The 20,251-nt window shown below is 35.5% G+C and overlaps 1 protein-coding gene across 3 annotated transcripts in view; it reads right to left on the bottom strand.

Moving 5' to 3' along the window:
• The window catches only part of CADM2 (cell adhesion molecule 2), a 1,070,151-nt gene that overhangs the window by 155,328 nt on the left and 894,572 nt on the right, over nt 1-20,251 (bottom strand). For all 3 annotated transcript variants that reach the window (XM_043593883.1, XM_043593885.1, XM_043593884.1), the window contains one exon: nt 3,379-3,549. In XM_043593883.1, coding sequence (XP_043449818.1) covers nt 3,379-3,549 — 171 coding nt within the window. The remainder of the gene's footprint in view (nt 1-3,378; nt 3,550-20,251) is intronic.

Raw genomic sequence — 20,251 nt, 5'->3', positions numbered from 1 at the left:
ACTCCCAAAAAAGTGAAAATGACTTTGGCAGCTAACAACTGGCATCTGACAGCTAGCCTGAAATATTTTCAACAAACATAAACAATTTTCTAGAATCTAAACAATAATCAGCTAGAGCTGCTCTGTGACTATAGGGTATAAGAAGACAAAGGCAAGTCTATTCCATTTCAAGTCTGAAATAAGACAGAGGCCAGGACACTCAGCAACCACAAAAAAATTAACTGCTGCATCTTTATAACAGCAAATCTAGTTCTGCTTTAATGTCTGCTTTCCAGGTAAAAGGTATCAACATATACATCCACAATGTGTCCCCAATCTTGACAGCATTCAATCCAGAACCCTCTTTAGAATATTCAGGACAAACCCAAATCCTCTAACAAGCCTGTTCATACTGTTTTTTACCAGCACCCATTGATTCGCCTGGTATGACCTTCTTCGCCATGGCAAACTAAGTATATCTGATGTTGCTTCACTATTGGTGGGTTTCAGTGATTAATCTTGGACTGATGAACTTTCATATTTTTATGACTTTTTATTATTTTATTTTATGTTAAAAATTATACTTAAACTAGTAATCAAATATTATTTTTAAATTCTTACTTTGTTTTATATAAAAATGAAAAAAAGTTTAAATCAAGATGCTGATAACCTGGGTCCTCTCGACATAGCAAATTATATAATCTTCCACAAGTTTAATTTTTTTAACGTTTATTTATTTTTGAGACAGAGAGAGACAGAGCATGAATGGGGAAAGGTCAGAGAGAGAGGGAGACACGGAATCCGAAGCAGGCTCCAGGCTCCGAGCTGTCAGCACAGAGCCTGACGCGGGCTTGAACTCAAGGACCGTGAGATCATGACCTGAGCTGAAGTCAGACGCTTAACCGAGTCACCCATGTGCCCCATAATCTTCCATATATTTAGAGACATATTGTTGAAATAAGACTAGAAAACGGAAGGTACTATAGGCTGAATGTTTATGTCCCTCCAAAATTCATATGTTGAAACCTAATCCCCAATGTGACGATTAGGAGGTGGGGGTGGTTGGAAGGTTATGACCGGGCTTAGTGACCTTACCAAAAACAACAACAACAACAACAACAACAACAACAAAAATCCAGAGAGCTCCTTAGCTCCGTCTGCCATGTGCAGACACAGAGAGAAGACAAACATCTATGAACCACGACAAGGCCCCTTACCTGCTCCTTGATCTTGGATTTCCAGCCTCCAAAACTGAGAAATAAACTTTTGCTTATATTACCACCCAGTCTATGGGTATATTTGTTACAGCAGCCTGAACTAACTAAGGCAACTGGCATTTATAGAAAGCTCATTAAATGCCATAAAAATATTGTCTAGCTTTATCCTTGAAGAACCTAATTTCCTAATTTATAATCGAAGCTCAAAAAGTTTCAGTAATTGTTCCAACGTGTCACTGCAAATAAATGCTGAAATTTGAAGATAATCTCAGTTTGGGCTCTAAAATATGCTTGTTGTGGAATCTGTTTCAGTAACAGGAGAAAAATTAATGAAAATACCTTAATATAATTGAAAGTATTTAAAATGTTATGATAATTTCCATTACTAGTAAACTAGGAATAATTAAGACAGTGGGTGATAATTAAAAATCATAATCAGGTTGACATTTTTTATTAAAAAGTGAAAAAAAAAGCCTGGTCCCCCTGGTACTTCCTTGATCTCTCATAAATACTCTCTAGTTTTCCACTCTATCCTGATCTTACTGGTATCCTTGCTGTTTCCAGAAACACAAGAACAACACATATGCTCCTACCTCAGGGCCTTTGTACTTGCTATTCCCTCTGTATTATATATATATATATATATATATATGTATATATATATATATACATATATTTTTTTCCATTTAAATACATGTATAATATAAACAACATATATATTTACATATAAATATATATTTATGATATATAATATAAATTAATATAACATATAATATATATTTACATATAAACACATTGTATATATGCATGTGTGTATGTATATGTATATATATGTGTGTATATATATATATATATATATATATATATATATCCATTCCCATTTCTCAGATTGCACTCCTTATCACCTCTGCTCTATTTTTTCCCCACAGCACTTAATACATAGAATGCTATATGTTGTTTTTATTTATTTTGCTTTTCTGTCATTCCCACCTAGAATGGATGCTGTAAGAGAACTGGAGTTTGTTGTTGGCAGTGGTAATTCTGACACATGAAGACAATCTTACCTTGTTTTGTTAATGTTATTCTTTTTGGTCACTTATGTAACCCAGGTGCCCAAAACAATGCCTGTTTCATAGTATTGACCCAATAAGTTCTTGTTGAATAAATAAGTAAAAACAAAATCCCATGAGGTCTATTAAAAGACTAGCTTTTAGGTTTAACATTTTAGGATTTAGTGTAATCTTATATCACACACAAATTCTAAACACAAACTATAACTTTATCACAGATAGTAAAAGCAAACAAAAACTTTTCAATATTTAAAAAAAAACGAGGTAATACACTTCAGAAATATAATCCTCTGGGCTCTACTTTTTTTGACTTTTTCCTATAATCTCAGTTGATTCATCTTCATGTAGATAAATATTTATACATCACCTGTTACATTCTAAATGCCATGCTAACTACTAAAAATGTCATGATTACAAGTCTACCGTTTGCTAGTTGTGTGAGCTTGGCCAAGTGACTCAACCACTATAATCTTCACTGTCTTCATCCATCAACTGTGGCTAAAGAGAGTAATTAATCATCATCAGGTTTTTATGCTGATGTCCTAACATGAGCCATGAGATGAAATAATGCCAACAAAACAGCACTGCTCTCTGCCCATTGGAGTCATCCAATTAGTGTTGTTCCTATCACTTGTGAGTACTCATGATGTTGATGAAGAGACCATAATGGATATGCCCCTGTATTTATAAAAATGTAGATTATCTCCTATAGAAGTAAAACATTGTCTCATGTTAAAAGCACAGATAGCACGACATGCTCATGATTCACCAAATTACTTTCATACAGAAAGGTCCATCAAGGCTCTCTCTGATTCCCAACCCTCATTGACTGCCAAAATGACTACTGCTTACATCAAGTCACCGTGTGGAAGAGAATTAGAAGTTTTAACCTTAGGATATTTTCTTTATTTCTCTTCCTTGTCAAGAATGATACTCTGGCAAGGACTACTTTCCTCTGAATGCGATTAATACCAGTGAGGGTAGTCATACTTCATTTTGCTGTAGATTTTGCTGCACCTGTGTGGTAATGTGAGGACATTTTGAAATGATTTTAAATGTAGATGAAGAGAGTTGCTTCTGCTATCACTGGGAAGGGAGCAGCATTTACTTACAGTGTATTTCTAGCACCTGCATGGCCACCTGAGGGGTGGCATTGAGGGATTCGTGGTCTACTCTGCAGATTACAGCCACACCATCGTCGCTCCGGTCCACTCGGAAATCCAGTGTGCTGCTGACGGTGAATGTCTTGCGATTAGCATCCTCTTCTTTTAAGTATTTTACATCTGAAAGTAAAATGTAAAATTTAAAATTCTATGACATCATCTTTCAAAATGTAACAGATTTCATTCACTTGAGACACAACTGGGGGCCTCATGTCTCCAATCTTCTTCAATTTTTAAAAAGCAAATATTTGTTAATTTAACATTTATTCCATTTCAATTTGAGCAAGGTTACAACTACTTCAAAAATAAATTTTAAAAGGTGAATACATCAATAAAATTAAAGGGTGGAATACAGTTGTTTCTAAACTAAAGTGCAAGATTTTTTTTAAGACTCCATTTGAGAAATCAGGCCATTTTATAATATTCATGACCTTTCTTTATATTTGAGTTTTGCATAAGATAATCTTAACTCTCTGAACCACTAGTTGGGAAGGGCAAAGTCACAACATCCTGTTATGCCTAAAAGAAAGTACAATGTGTTGAGCTATAATTTCAACATGAACCAATGTCAGATGAACATAATTCCCAAAGAACACCAACAATGAAAAGTTGTCTTCTTCACTAAAGGAAGTAAGAGATCATATGGTATTTGTCTTTTGCTGACTGACCTTATTTTGCTTAGTAATAAACATTCTGGTTCCATCTCACTCATATGTAGAATTTAAGAAACAAAACAGGCGAACAAAGCGAACGAGAAAGAAAATTAAGATAAAAACAGAGAGGGAGATAAACCATAAGAGACTCTTAAATATAGAGAACAAACTGAGGGTTGCTGGAGGGTTGTTGGGTGGGGGGATGGACTACATGGGTGATGGGTGATGTGCGATGCCTTAAGGAGGGCACGTTACGATGAGCACTGGGTGTTATATGCAAGTGATGAATCTCTGGGTTCTAATCCTGTATCTATTATCACACTATATGCTAACTAACTTGGATCTAAATGAAATTTTAAAAAAATAATAAAAGAGGACATGGATGCAAAAATTCTCAACAAGGTACTAGCAAATCAAATCCAACCACGCATTAAAAGAATCATTCAACACAATCAAGTGGGGTTTATTTCTAGGCTGCATGGTGGTTCAATATTCACAAATCAATCAATGTGGTATACCACATTAACAAAAGAAAGGATAAGAACCATATGATCCTCTCAATAGATGCAGAAAAAGCATTTGACAAAGTATAGCATTGATTCTTGATATAAACCCTCAACAATGTAGGGATAGAGGGAATATACCTCAACATCATAAAGGCCATATACAAAAGACCCACAGGTAATATCATCCTCAATGAGGAAAAACAGAACTTTTCCTCTACGGTCAGGAACAAGACAGAGATGTCCACTCTCACCACTGTTATTTAACATAGTACTGGAAGTAGTAGACTCTGCAATCTGACAACCAAAAGAAGTCAAAGGCATCCAAATAACCAAGGAAGAAGTTAAACTTTCACTATTTGCAGATGACATGATACTCTATGTAGAAAACCCTAAAGACTCCACCAAAAAATTGCTAGCACTGATACATGAATTCAGGGAAGTCACAGGATACAAAATCATTGTACAGAAGTATGTTGCATTTCCATACACCAATAATGAAACAGCAGAGAGAAATCAAGGAATTGATTCCATTTACAATCAACCATAAAATACCTAGGAATAAACATAGCCAAAGAAGTAAAAGATCTGTACATTGAAAACTATAGAACACTTTTGAAAGAAATTGAAGATGACACAAATAAAGGGAAAAAATTCCAGACTCATGGATTGAATGAACAAGTAGTGTTAAAATGTCTATACAACCAAAGTAACCTACAGGTTTAATGCAATCCCTATGAAAACACCAACAGAGCTAGAACAAACAATTCTGAAACCTGTGTGGAACCACAAAAGACCCCAAATAGCCAAAGCGGTCTTGAAAAAGAAAAGCAAAGCTGGAGGCATCACAATTCCAGACTTCGAGTTATATTACAAAGCTGTAGTGATTAAGATGGTACAGTACTGGCACCAAAATAGGCCAATGGAACAGAATAGAGAATGCAGAAATAGACCCACAACTATATGTCAACTAATCTTCAATGCAGGAAAGAATATCCAGTGGAAAAAAGACACTCTTTTCAACAAGTGGTGTTGGGAAAACTGGACAGCAACATGCAAAAGAATGAAACTGGACCACTTTCTTATACCATACACAATAATAAATTAAAAGTAAGTGAAAAACCTAGATGTGAGACCTGAAACCATTGTAATCGTATAGGAGAACCTAGGCAGCAACCTCTTTGATCTTGGGCACAGCAGCTTCATTCTAGATATGACTCTGGAGGCAAAAGAAACAAAAGCAAAAGTGAACTATTGGGATTTTATCCAGATAAAAAGTTTCTGTGTCCAACTCTTGATTTCAACTCAGGTTTATGATCCCAGGGTCACGGGATTGAGTCACATGTCGGCCTCCGTGCTGAGTGTGGAAGCTGCATAAGATTCTCTATCTCCTGACCCTCTTGCTCGCTCTCTCTCTCTCTCTCAAAAGGAAAGAAAGAAAGAAAAGAAAGAAAATAAAAAGAAAGAAAGAAAAGAAAAGAAAAGAAAAGAAAAGAAAAGAAAAGAAAAGAAAAAAAGAAAAGAGGCACCTGGGTGGCTCAATTGGTTAAGTATCCCACTTCGACTCAGGTCATGATCTCATGGTCCGTGGATTCAAGCCCCATGTCAGGCTGTGTGCTGACAGCTCAGAGCCTGAAGCCTGCTTCAGATTCTGTGTCTTCCTCTCTCTCTTCCTCTTCCCTCCTCCCACTCTTTCTCTCTATCTCTCAAAAATGAATAAACACTAAAAAGAAAGAATGAAAGAAAGAAAGAAAGAAAGAAAGAAAGAAAGAAAAAGAAAGAAAGAAAGAGAGAAAGAAATGATTTCACTCATATGTGGAATTTAAGAAATAAAACAAAGTAACATAGGGCGGGAGAGAAAGAAAGAGAGAGAGAGAGGCAGGCAGGTATACCATAAAACAGACTCATAACTAAAGAGCACAAATTGAGGATTGCTAGAAGGAGGTGGGTGGGAGATGGACTAAATGAGTGATGGGTATTAAGGAGGGTAGTTGTGATAAGCACTGGATGTTATATGTAAGTGATGAATCACTAAACTCTACTTCTGAAACCAATATTATGCTATATGTTAACTAACTGGAATTTAAATAAAAGCTTGAAACAAAAATAAATAAATAAATAAATCAAAGAAATGTTACTTGAGTAAAAAAAGGAAGAGGACAGTCATCTGAATATTTTGAATATTTTAAAATATGTATTTGCAGTGAAATTTACATTGAGATAAATGCTCTTCACTTGGCTGAAGAATTTATTTCAGCATGAATGAAATAAATCTTGAATACCTTTCTCAAGATGTGAATTCATTTATTGATATTTAAACTTATTGTGCATGATTAAGATTCGTTAAATGGTGCATTCAGGCAGTATTTGTTCTCTATGGAAAAGAGGTTTAATAATATTTTCATTTAATTTAAAATTTCTTACATCTAAAGTAGTTGATAAGAAGAGGGTGATTTTAATGGATTAGAAGTCAAAATGTTGTAGGCTAAAGTTAAGATATTATAATAAGATCTTACATAGAATTGAGAAAGAGCTGTTCCATTTTCTTACTCTTTCATTTCAAATGACCAATATTTTCAGAAAAAGAGTTAGGTTTATAAAGTGCATAAAATATTTGATTTTACCATGTATTAATTTATTTTTAAAACATTTAAAGACATATTAATGACAACAAAGTAACATAAGTCACCTTCTCCATGCAAAGATTTGACTTTGAAATTAATACTGACTTTGAGTTATTTTGTGGGTAGATATTTGCATGGTCCGTTGAGTTTTACTTGTTTACAGAGAAGTCTGATTTTACTTAATTGTTTGATTTAAAAATTAAAATAAAATAAATATTACTTCAGGATAAAATTAGGTAAATGTTCTGTATCTTGTTCTTGAAAATATGTTTATCATTGTCTTCACAAATTAGGAAAAAAAAATACCTAAGATTTTACCATTAAAATTTTTTTCTGTAATTTAGGCAGGTCTTAAAGTAAGAAACTTTTGTAACCTTTGAAAAGTAGGAGAAGAACATTAAAATCTCAATTCTATCTTATAACTATTAATCAGTCATACAGGATACAAGGTTTTCCATAAATGTGTCTTCTGAAATATCTCATTTGTGCTAACCAAAGTGATTTCTGAGATTTTTACATTTGAAAATTAGTTTCAATCTCAGTTAAAAAAATATTATAGTAAAAAATGGAATGATCTCCTGTTAGTCAAAATACGTCAGGATAATACAGATGCAATTATAGTCCTTTGTTATATTAAATATATATATACATGTCTATGATGCTCTTTTAGTTTCCAATGTCTTATAGATTTATTCAAAATGTTGCCTCATTTTTATATTTTATATTCTTTCCTATAAATTCATGTCCAATGTGTTCTTGTCTGTAGCTCTAAGCAGTGGCAGTGTAACACAATTTAGATCTCTTAACAAACCATTTTATAATTGTGTTATATATGAAAAATTATTCCAAGATATTGCTGCTAATTGTTTAATTTTAATAACAGCTGTATTTTAAGAACCCACACATCTGCTTCCTTTTGCCGATTTCCGTACAAAAGTATCATTTAATGTAATATTAATTGGACACATAAAATCTGATAGCAATTATATATAACATAAAATTTTAACGAGCATCATTCAAATAGAATAAACAAAAGTATAATTTGTTGCTGTTAATATTAGCTTATGTGACAGCTTATAGGCTTCTAAAAGCAATACGATGAAAAGAAAAAAAAAACATCAAGAAAAGCCAATCATATTATTTGTCTATATTTTATGCTGGTTTTCTCCTTCAATCCCCACCCCCTCCACAAAACAGGCAGGAAATAGTACTTAAAATTTATACCTATTTTTGTTTTCTAGCTTTATAAAATAACTTATGCATTCACAGTTATAGAACCAATAGGAATTTTCTTTTTATTACACAGTTTGCTGATTGCATATGTATTCTTGTTTCATGTTCTGTCTTGTTTTAGAGTTTCTATTTTTTCTCCTTCGGGATGTCATTTCATTACATTGTGATCTAGAGCAGTATTTTTCAAAATGGAATAGACATACACATCACCGTAGGATCTTGGTAAAATGCAGATTCTGATTCAATATTTTGTGGGAGGGAGACTGAAAGTCAACTGCTGGCCCAAGGATATATTTTGAGGAGAAAGGGTAAAGTGGATACACCAATACCAGAGATGTAACCAAAGATGAAGAGGAAATATTGGGACTTACTCTATCTACTCTTCCCTTTCCCTCTCAGTCTATATTTAACATTTTAATTTCCTCTCTTCCTTAGCTTCAATTCTACCTTTACTATTTTAATTTTTAAAGATATATTTTAGGCTTATTTATTTATTTATTTATTTATTTATTTATTTATTTTTGAGAGAGAGAGAGAGAGAGAGAGAGAGAAGGAGGGGAAGGACAGAGAGAGAGGAAAAGAGAGAACCCCGAGCAGGCTCTGTGCTATCAGTGCATAGCCCAATGCACAGCTCGAGCTCAAGAACTGTGAGATCATGACGTGAGACAAAATCAAGAGTTGGATGCTCAACTGACTGAGTCATCCAGACGCCTCTACCTTTAATCTTTTAAAATATGCATTTCTTGGGGCGCCTGGGTGGCTCAGTCGGTTGAGCATCCGACTTCGGCTCAGGTCATGATCTTGCGGTCCGTGAGTTCGAGCCCTGCGTCGGGCTCTGTGCTGACAGCTCAGAGCCTGCAGCCTATTTCGGATTCTGTGTCTCCCTCTCTCTCTGACCTTTCCCCATTCATGCTCTGTCTCTCTCTGTCTCAAAAATAAATAAATGTTAAAAGAAATTGTAAAATATGCATTTTTTTCATATTCTACATTTTTCAAAATATGCATTTCATATATAATGCATTGGTACGATTATCAGCAGAGGTTGAGAGCAAGCAATAAAAAGAGGTATTTGTAGGATGACTTTTATTCATAATCCTTGCAATAATCCCTCTTATTTTTTTTCCAAAGGAGGTTCTGCACTTTTAGCACTTGTTCTTGAATAATCAGAACAGCAGTTGCTTTGGGTGGGTGGTGGTAACTGTCTTACTATGCTATTGTTGTATGTTAGAAATTTGTTATAATAAAAAAAGTTAAAAATAAATCTGCCTCGGAAAATTCCTCAAGTATGCTTCTCACCAAAAGTTATTTTCCTGAACATTTCTCTTCTTTAATTTTTTTTTTAATGTTTATTTATTTTCAAGAGAGAGAACAAGTGAGCGAGCATGAGCAGGGGAGGGGCAGAGGGAAACAGAGACAGAATCTGAAGCAGGCTTCAGGCTCTGAGCTGTCAGCACAGAGCCCAATGCCGGGCTCCAGCTCACAAGCCATGAGATCTTGACCTGAGAGGAAGTCGGACGCCTAACTGACTGAGCCACTGAGGTGGCCCTATTTTCCTGAATACTTCATGGTGAAGTCTCAAAGTAAATGATTTTCTATCACCTTTTATATTATGTACCTTTATGAGACTTGGAATGTAGAATAGTAGTCTGCTTATATTTGGGATTTTAGATTTTTATCTCATCAAGAGCTAAGGTGGAAAAAACAGGCAGAAGTAATTGTGAGCAAATTAACAAATTAAATTTCAAAGCCCTGAATCAGGCTAGCCAAAGAACAAAGGCCATCTGGGTGTTTTTTTCACATTCAAAAGTTCTCATAAAATAGCAGATCTCAGGAACTACTTCCATATCCATCTTTCCAGATCATAATGTTAGGTCACCTGCTTCTCTACCTATAGTTTCCAGCCACTTTTGGACTGGATTTTTAAAAAAGAAGTCCTCTGAAGTGAAATTCCTTGGAAAGTTACCTTGTCTCCACAGTGGTTCTAATCACCCCGAGTACTGCAATCTGAATTTTTGTGATGCATTTGCTTCCTGCACTCTTGTGATTTTGATCCCGTTTAAATGGGTCCAGAAAGAATATCCCATTTTTATAAAGGGAAATCCTGTTCTGCATCCTGTGGTAGTCAGACATAACTTCATGTGAGCCAGTTTCCTCTTAATCCATTGGAAGGCCAGTATGCCACAGCCACAGTGAGAACAAGGCAAGATTTAGACACAGCTTCTACCTGTTCCCGGTACTGGAAGTGCCATAATGTCTCATCATTTAGAGATATCCCTTAGGAATTAGGTAGGATATTATGTAACTTCTCCTGATCTGTTTGGACCTTTAGTTTTCTGGCTATGATCAAAGCTGCAGGGTCGTAACTTCAGATATTGATGTTTATAGAGAACTTTAACTTTACTATTATTTTCAGAGTCTGGGTTTGTAAAAGTGTTTTATGGTGGATCAGATGATAATTTCAGGGAATCAGTATGAATCCATATTAATGGTACTTTAATGATTTGACAATTTGTTAGTAAGCTGAATGTTATGTCCTCTTGCCATAGGAAAGAGAAAAGGTGAGCATTATACAAGATAACATTATGTCAAAAATTTGAAGTTACCAATTTGGACAACTCTATATGTTGCATAATTACAGTTTAAAAGAAGTTCTATAGGTCAAATTTCCTAAAACTAAATACATCATTTTTTAGAAGATAAACAACTCAGCTATACTTTTTTTTAATTGACCTAAAGTAACTATGCCTGGCTAACTCATTCAGTAACTTAGATGTGTATTTTAATTTTTTTTAAAGTTTACTTATTTATTTTGAGAGAGAGAGAAAGAGCACACTCATGAGCTTGGGAGGGTCAGAGAGAGAAGGGTGAGAGAGAATCCCAGATTCTGTGTTATCAGTGTAAAGCCTGATATGGGGCTCAAACTCATGAACTGTGAGATCAAGACCAGAGCTGAACCCAAGAGTAGGATGCCTAACTGACTGAGTCACCCAGGCATCAGTGATCAAGTTTCTCTTCAGTGTTATCCCATAGGCTTGCATTGAAAGGTGCTATGAGTACATACTATATGGATCTTGTTATATATACTCTATGGCTGACTCCATTCAACACATACACATTTGTCTGAAAAATGTGGACTCAGAGAGGAATTCTCTTTCTCGCTTGACTCTCAGTACCAGGAAATGTTAGATGTATTTTATATAGTTTTGTGGACATAATAATTAACTGATGATATCTCTCTCTTTGTAGTAGCTAAAAGTACTAACAAAAAACAATTTGTGACCCACCATTGGCAAATGTGAAAGGCTTTATGAGAAGAATTTGGTTGTTAATCTCACTTTGGGTTTCATCTTATTTTTCTTTACTAATTTAAATGTTGTTCCATATTCAGTATAATTGCGTTTTATGTTTGATTTTTTTTATATCAATGCAAATTCTTCTAGCACATAATGAGTTCTAAGGGTCATTCTCCTTCAAAAAAAGAAGAGTGGACCTTGTTCCATCATTGTTTGATGGCTCAGGAACATTCAAATACATATTAAGTACCTCCGAAGAACACGAAGAACTATGTATATTGCTTAGTCTAGTAAAACAATCAGAAAGGAGTAGAGTCATCTTGTTGGAAAATTATTGAGGTAAAGTCTTAGATCACTTTCACCCAAGTGACTAATTCTATATTTAACTCTACAGTTATATTTATTTAATTCTGTATTTAGTTTCCCGTACCTTAGAAGAATATTCAGAACTAGTTTGCTCACTCCAAGAGGGCATACAGTAAAAATGAGTCACCATCTTTAAAAATCATCAAGGTAAAGTCTCAGGCCACTTTGGCACAAGTGATTCATTTATTCTCGAGATAAAAACCTTGAGCTTTTGCCATGTGTTTGATACCATGTCAGATTCTGAATAAAAAAGATTAGGTCAGGAAATAAATCCCAGTCCAGTGAAGTAGACAGATAAAAAATTATTTAAATATTTTAAAAATTATCGGTATGTTCAAAATACCAGAGAATAGCAGTTTAAGAATTGATAATACCAGATCTTTTCTCTGATCCTCACCCTATCACATATATCATTTGAAAAGAATATGGGAGGAGGAGCCAAGATGGCAGAACAGTATGGAAGCTTTTTGTGTGTCTTGCGTCCAGGAAATACAGCCAGACCAACACTAAACCATCCTACACACCCAGAAAACTGATTGGAGGATTAACACAACAATCTGTACAACCTGAACCACAGAATTCAGCACGTATGTGGTCTGGAGAGCTTAACTTGGGGAGCAAGAAGCCACAGAAGGTAGGGAACCGCTTTTGCAAGTGGAGAGAGGACGGAGACTGGGGAGGGGGGAGAATACAGGAAAAGCACCCCTCCCCATTGCATCTGCAGAGAAAGTAGAAAATTAGAAATAGCCACAGGGACTAAACTAAAAAGGGAGAAAGGAGAAAGGAGAGGGCTTAAATTCCACTAAGACTGTAAACAAAGGGAGCGCAAAGTTGCAACTCCACAGCTTGCAACTGTGGTGGTGCTCTGGTGGGAAGGGGAAATCCCCAGGAGCAGAGTGGGGTCCAGGAGGTTCTCGGGCCACATGGGGAAAAGCAGTTCCACTGCTGGAAGGACATTTGGTAGAGACTGTTGAAGCCACCTGGTCCCAGCATACCCCAGAAGGCGGCCACATTTGGTGGTGCTGGGGCAAGGTCATTAAGGGTGAAGACTGGCGCCAGATGTGTGTTGTGATTTTCCATAATCCCTGAAACACTGCTGCTACACTGTCTCACAAACATTTTCTGGGACGGCTGGCACCTGGCCACAGTCTCAGGGCACCGGCAACAACAGGGTCCAGCGGGTGTTCCTGGGTGCAGCCAATATGCAGCCATTGTTCATTCATCCATTGCTTGGTGAGACCCTCCCACAGAGGGGTGGAACGGGTCAAAGACACGGTCCTTCGGAAGTAAGGGGGCAGGGAAAACAGCTGCATCTGAGTCAAAACTTGGGAGAGAGGTACCGCCTGGGGCCTGGTAATGGAGAGTGAAAAACCGTGGGGAGTGGACGAGAGCTGAAGATAGAGGATGGGTGCGTGATTGCTGATCCGGGAGAACAGACTGGGTAGATGGGTGGCGCCATTTTCACCACTCCGGTGCATGCCCATATGCACCTATGAGCACCACAACAATCCACCCCAGTAGGATAGCAGCGCCATCTAGTGGTGAATGGAGCGGTTACACTGAGCCCCGCCCAACTGGGCCAACCTCACTCTCGAAGAACACAAGTCTCACCGCCGGATTAGTTTATGAACTACAAAGCACTACATAGACTGACTTCTAGGGGAAAAGGAAGCAATTTCAGTCCTACTTCAATCTGTTAGCAGGTTCATCTATTCAATTTTCTTTATTTTTTTTCTTTTTTTCTTTTTCTCTTTTACAATTCTTTTCTTCTTCTTGGATACAGAAGAGAAAAAATTCATTTTTATTTTCAATTTTTATTAGAAATATCTTTAATTTTTATTACTAAATTTTTTACTTTAGTGTAAATTTTTTCAAATTCTACTTTACTTCCATCATTTTATTTAAGTCTACCTTAGTGTATTCATTCACCTTTTCAAATTTTCAATTTCCTTTTTTTCTTTTTTTTTTCTCATTTTCATTTCTTTTCTTTTTCTTGAATGCAGAAAGAGAAAAACTTCATTTTTACTTTCAATTTCTATTAAAAATATTCAATTTCCATTACTATATTTTTTGCTTTTATGTAAATTTTTTCAAATTCTATTCTACTTCCATCATTTTATTTTTGTCAACTAAGTGTATTCACTTTTTCAAATTTTCAAATGATTTATTATTTTTTTCTTTAAATCTTTTTTCTTTTTTGTTTCTTTTCTTTTTTCTTCAATACAGAAAATGAAAAAAATCATATTTATTTTTAATTTTTATTAAAATATTTTTTCTTTATTTTTTTCTACTATATTCTTTACTTTTGTGTATATTTTTTGAAATTCTATTTTACCCTATCATCTCATTTTAGTCTACTTCAGTGTATTAATTTTTTCAAATTCTCAAACGATTTCCTTTTTTTTTTCTCACCCGCTTTTTTTCCCAATCTGTCAAACCACTTTTAACACCCAGACCAAAACACACCTAGGATCTAGCATCATCGATTTGATTTTTGTGTGTGCGTGTGTGTTTTTAATTTTTAATTTTAATATTTCTTTAATTTTAATATTTTTATTTTATTTTTTTAATTTCAATTTTTCTACCTCATTAATTCCTTTTCTCCCTTCAAAATGACAAAACGAAGGAATTCACCCCAAAAGAAAGAGCACAAGGAAACATCTGCCAGGGATTTATCCAAAACAGATACAAGCAAGATATGTGAACCAGAATTTAGAATCACGATAATAAGAATACTAGCTGGAGTCAAAAATAGATTAGAATCCCTTTGTGCAGAGATGAAAGAAGTAAAATATAGCCAGAACGAGATTAAAAATGCTATAACTGAGCTGCAATCATGGATGGATGCAGAGGCAGCAAGGATGGGTGAGGCAGAACAGAGAATCAGCGATATAGAGGACAAACTTATATACAAACTAAGCAGTAAAAAAGAGGGAGATTAAGGCAAAAGAGCACAATTTAAGAATTAGAGAAATCAGTGACTCATTAAAAAGGAACATCAGACTCATAGGGAATCATCCCAGAAGAGGAAGAGAGAGAAATAGGGGTAGAAGGGTTATGTGAGCAAATCATAGCAGAAAACTTTCTTAACCTGGGGAAAGACACAGACATCAAAATCTAGGAAGCACAGAGGACCCCCATTAGATTCAACAAAACCGACCATCAACAAGGCATATCATAGTCAAATTCACCAAATACTCAGGCAAGGAGAGAATCATGAAAGCAGCAAGGGAAAAAAAGTTCCTAATATACAAGGGAAGACAGATCAGGTTTGCAGCAGATCTATCCACAGAAAGTTAGCAGGCCAGAAAGGAGTGGCAGGATATATTCAGTGTGCTGAATCATAAAAAAATATGCAGCCAAGAATTATTTATCCAGCAAGGCTGTCATTCAAAATAGAAGAAGAGATTAAAAGTTTCCTAGACAAACAAAAATTAAAGGAGTTTGTGATCACCTAACCAGCCCTGCAAGAAATTTTAAGGGGGACTCTCTGAGGGGAGAAAAGATGAAAAAATATATATAAATAAATAAATACAAAAAGCAACAAAAGATTAGAAAGGACCAGAGAACACCACCAGAATCTCCGACTCTACAAGCATCATAATTCTAATAAATTCATACTTTTCAGTACTCACTCTAAACATCAATGGACTCAATGCTCCAATCAAAAGACATAGGGTAACAGAACGGATCAGAAAACAAGATTCATCTATATGCTGTTTACAAGAGACGCACTTTAGACCTAAAGACACCTTCAGATTGAAAGTAAGGGGATGGAGAACCATCTATCATGCTAATGGTCAATAACAGAAAGCTGAAGTAGCCATACTTATATGAGACAATCTAGACTTTAAAATAAAGACTGTATCAAGAGATGCAGAAGGGCATTGTATCATGATCAAGGGGTCTATAGATCAAGAACTAACAATTGTAAACATTTATGTGCCAAATGTGAAAGCACTCAAATATATAAATCAATTAATCACAAACATCAAGAAACTCATCGACAGTAATACCATAATAGTAGGAGACTTCAACACCCCACTCACAGCAATGGACAGATCATCTAATCAAAAACTCAATAAGGAAACAATGGCTATGAATGACACACTGGACCAGATGGACTTAACAGATATATTCAGAACATATCATCCTAATGCAGCGGAATATACATTCTTCTCCAGTGCACATGGAAGGTTCTCCAGAATAGACCATATACTGGGACACAAAGCAGCCCTAAGTAAGTACAAAAAGATTGAGATCATACCGTCCATATTTTCAGATCACAAAGCTATGAAACTTGAAATCAACCACAAGAAAAAAATTTGGAAAGGTAACAAATAATCAGAGACTGAAGAACATCCACTAAAGAATGAATGGGCTAACCAAGAAGCTAAAGAGGAAATTAAAAAGTATATGGAAGTCAATGAAAATGATAACACCACAACTCAAAACCTCTGGGACACAGCAAAGGTGGTCATAAAAGGAAATTATATAGCAATCCAGGCCTTCCTAAAGAAGGAAGAAAGATCTCAGATACACCACCTAACCCTACACCATAAGGAGCTGGAGAAAGAACAGCAAATAAAACCCAAAACCAGCAGAAGACAGGAAATAATAAAGATTAGAGGACAAACTAATGCTATTGAAACCAAAAAACAAAAACAAAAACAAAACAAAAAAAACCAAAAACCAAAAAACAGTAGAACAGATCAATGAAACCAGAAGTTGGTTCTTTGAAAGAATTAACAAAATTGATAAACCACTAGCCAGTTTGATCAAGAAGAAAAAGGAAAATACCCAAATAAATAAAATCAAGAATGAAAGAGGAGAGATCACAACCAATACAACAGAAATAAAAACAATAATAAGAGAATATTATGAGCAACTATATGCCAATAAAATGGGTAATCTGGAAGAAATGGACAAATTCCTAGAAACATATACACTACTAAAACTGAAACAGGAAGAAATATAACATTTGAATAGACCCATAACCAGTAAGGAAATCGAATTAGTAATAAAAAATCTGCCAAAAAACAAGAGTCCAGGGCCAGATAGCTTTCCAGGAGAATTCTACCCACCATTTAAGGAAGAGTTAACACCTATTCTCTTGAAACTGTTCCAAAAAATAGAATTTTGGAAGGAAATCTTCTAAACTCTTTCTATGAAGCCACCATTACCTTGATTCCAAAACCAGACAGAGATCCCACTTAAAAGGAGAACTATAGACCAATTTCCCTGATGAACATGGATGCAAAAATCCTCAACAAGTATTAGCCAACCGAATCCAACAATACATTAAAAAAATTATTCACCACGACCAAGTGGGATTTATACCTGGATGCAGGGCTGGTTCAAAATCCACAAAACAATTAACGTGATTCATCACATCAATAAAAGAAAGGACAAGAACCATATGATCCTCTCAATAGATGCAGAGAAAGCATTTGACAAAATACAGCATCCTTCCTTGATAAAAACTTCAAGAAAGTAGGGATAGAAGGATCATACCTTGAGATCATAAAAGCCATATATGAATGACCCAATGCTAATATCATCCTCAATGGGGAAAAAGTGAGAGCTGTCCCTCTAAGGTCAGGAACAAGATGGGGATGTCCACTCTCACCACTGTTATTCAACATAGTATTGGAAGTCTTAGCCTCAGCAATCAGACAACACAAAGAAATAAAAGACATCCAAATGGGCCAGGAGGAGGTCAAACTTTCACTCTTCGCAGATGACCTGATACTCTATATGGAAAAACCAAAAGATTCCACCAAAAAACTGCTAGAACTGATTCATGAATTCAGCAAAATTGCAGGATATAAAATCAATGCACAGAAAATTGGTTGCATTCCTATACACCAACAATGAAGCAACAGAAAGAGAAATCAAGGAATCGATCCCATTTACAGTTGCACCAAAAACCATAAAATACCTAGGAATTAATCTAACCAAAGAAGTGAAAAATCTATACACTGAAAACTATAGAAAGCTTATGAAAGAATTGAAGAAGACACAAAGAAATGGAAAAAGATTCCATGCTCCTGGATAGGAAGAACAAATATTGTTAAAATGTAGATACTACCCAAAGCAATCTACATATTCAGTGCAATCCCTATCAAAATAACACCAGCATTTTTCACAGAGCTAGAACAAATAATCCTGAAATTTATATGGAACCAGAAAAGACCCCGAATAGCCAAAGCAATCTTGAAAAAGAAAACCAAAGCAGGAGGCATCACAATCCCAGACTTCAAGCTATACTACAAAGCTGTAATCATCAAGACAGTATGGTACTGGCACAAGAACAGACATTCAGATCAATGGAACAGAATAGAGAACCCAGAAATGGACCCCCAAAGTATGCCAACTAAGCTTTGACAAAGCAGGAAAGACTAGAAAATGGAATAAAGACAGTCTTTTCAGCAAGTGGTGCTGTGAAAACTGGAACAGCGACATGCAGAAGAATGAACCTGGACCACTTTCTTACACCATACACAAAAATAAACTCCAAATGGATGAAAGACCTCAATGGAAGACAGGAAGCCATCAAAATCCTTGAGGAGAAAGCAGGAAAAACCTCTTTGACCCTGGCTGCAGCAACTTCTTACTCAACACGTCTCTGGAAGCAAGGGAAACAAAAGCAAAAATGAACTACTGGGACCTCATCAAAATAAAAAGCTTCTGCACAGTGAAGGAAACAATCACAAAACTAAAAGGCAATGGACAGAATGGGAGAACATATTTGCAAATGGCATATCAGATAAAGTGTTATTATCCAAAATCTATAAGGAACTTATCAAACTCAATACCCAAAAAACAAATAATCCAGTGAAGAAGTGGGCAAACGACATGAATAGACACTTCTCCAAAGAAGACATTCAGATGGCCAACTGACACATGAAAAAATGCTCAACTTCACTCATCATCAGGGAAATACAAATCAAAACCACGATGAGATAGCACCTCACATCTGTCAGAATGGCTAACATTAACAACTCAGGCAACAACAGATGTTGGCGAGGATGCGGAGCAAGAGGATCTCTTTTGCATTGTTGGTGGCAGTGCAAGCTGGTGCAGCCACTCTGGAAAACAGTATGGAGGTTCCTCAAAAACCTAAAAATAGAACTACCCTATGACCCAGCAATTGCACTACTAGGCATTTATCCAAGGATTATAGGTGTGCTGTTTCGAAGGGACACATGTACCCCCATGTTTATAGCAGCACTATCAACAATAGCCAAAGTATGGAAAGAGCCCAAATGTCCATCTATGGATGAATGGATAAAGCAGATGTGGTATATATATATAATGGAATATTACTCGGCAATAAAAATAATGAAATCTTGCCATTTGCCACTATGTGGATAGAAATGGAGGGTATTATGCTAAGTGAAATTAGAGAAAGACAAAAATCATATGACTTCACTCATGAGGACTTTAAGAGACAAAAAGATGAATACAAAGGAAGGAAAACAAAAATAATATAAAAACAGGGAGGGGGACAAAACAGAAGAGACTCATAAATATGGAGAACAAACTGAGGGTTGCTGGAGGGGTTGTGGGAACAGGGATGGGCTAAATGGGTAAGGGGCATTATGGAATCTACTCCTGAAATCATTGTTTCACTATGTGCTAACTAATTTGTATGTAAATTTTAAAAAATAAAAAATTAAATTAAAAAAAGATTAAAAAAAGAAAAGAATATGGGAAACAGACTATTTTTGGGGAAAATGGTTACTTAGGAAATTAGTTAATACTTGTTGTGAGAAGCAATATAGAGATTATTGTCTTCAAGAAAATCTTCTTTTATTTATTATCACTTTCTTTGAATAATCAGAAGCAATATGAATACTGCTCATTATTTCTGCAATACTAATATCATGAGCTAAATATAGTATTTGCCAGTTTCAACAAGGTGTTCCTCTTTCTGACTTACACAGCATGTTCATGAGCTATGAGATACATCCTGCAGAGTTTGTGAAATTTTCTTGGGCAATTTGAGCTTAGTTTACCCTCTGCCTATTATTCATAAATACAAAACTCCAAAAAGAGGATGGTGAAGGAAGAAATAGCAGTCTTGTGCAAATCTAATCCCAGACCACAATGTTTTATTAGGGGCTCCTTAATATTTTATATACAAT

Source organism: Prionailurus bengalensis, chromosome C2 (genome assembly GCF_016509475.1).
Source record: "Prionailurus bengalensis isolate Pbe53 chromosome C2, Fcat_Pben_1.1_paternal_pri, whole genome shotgun sequence".
In the NCBI taxonomy this organism is placed as follows: Eukaryota; Metazoa; Chordata; class Mammalia; order Carnivora; family Felidae; genus Prionailurus; species Prionailurus bengalensis.
This window is presented reverse-complemented; position numbering and strand designations above follow the sequence as displayed.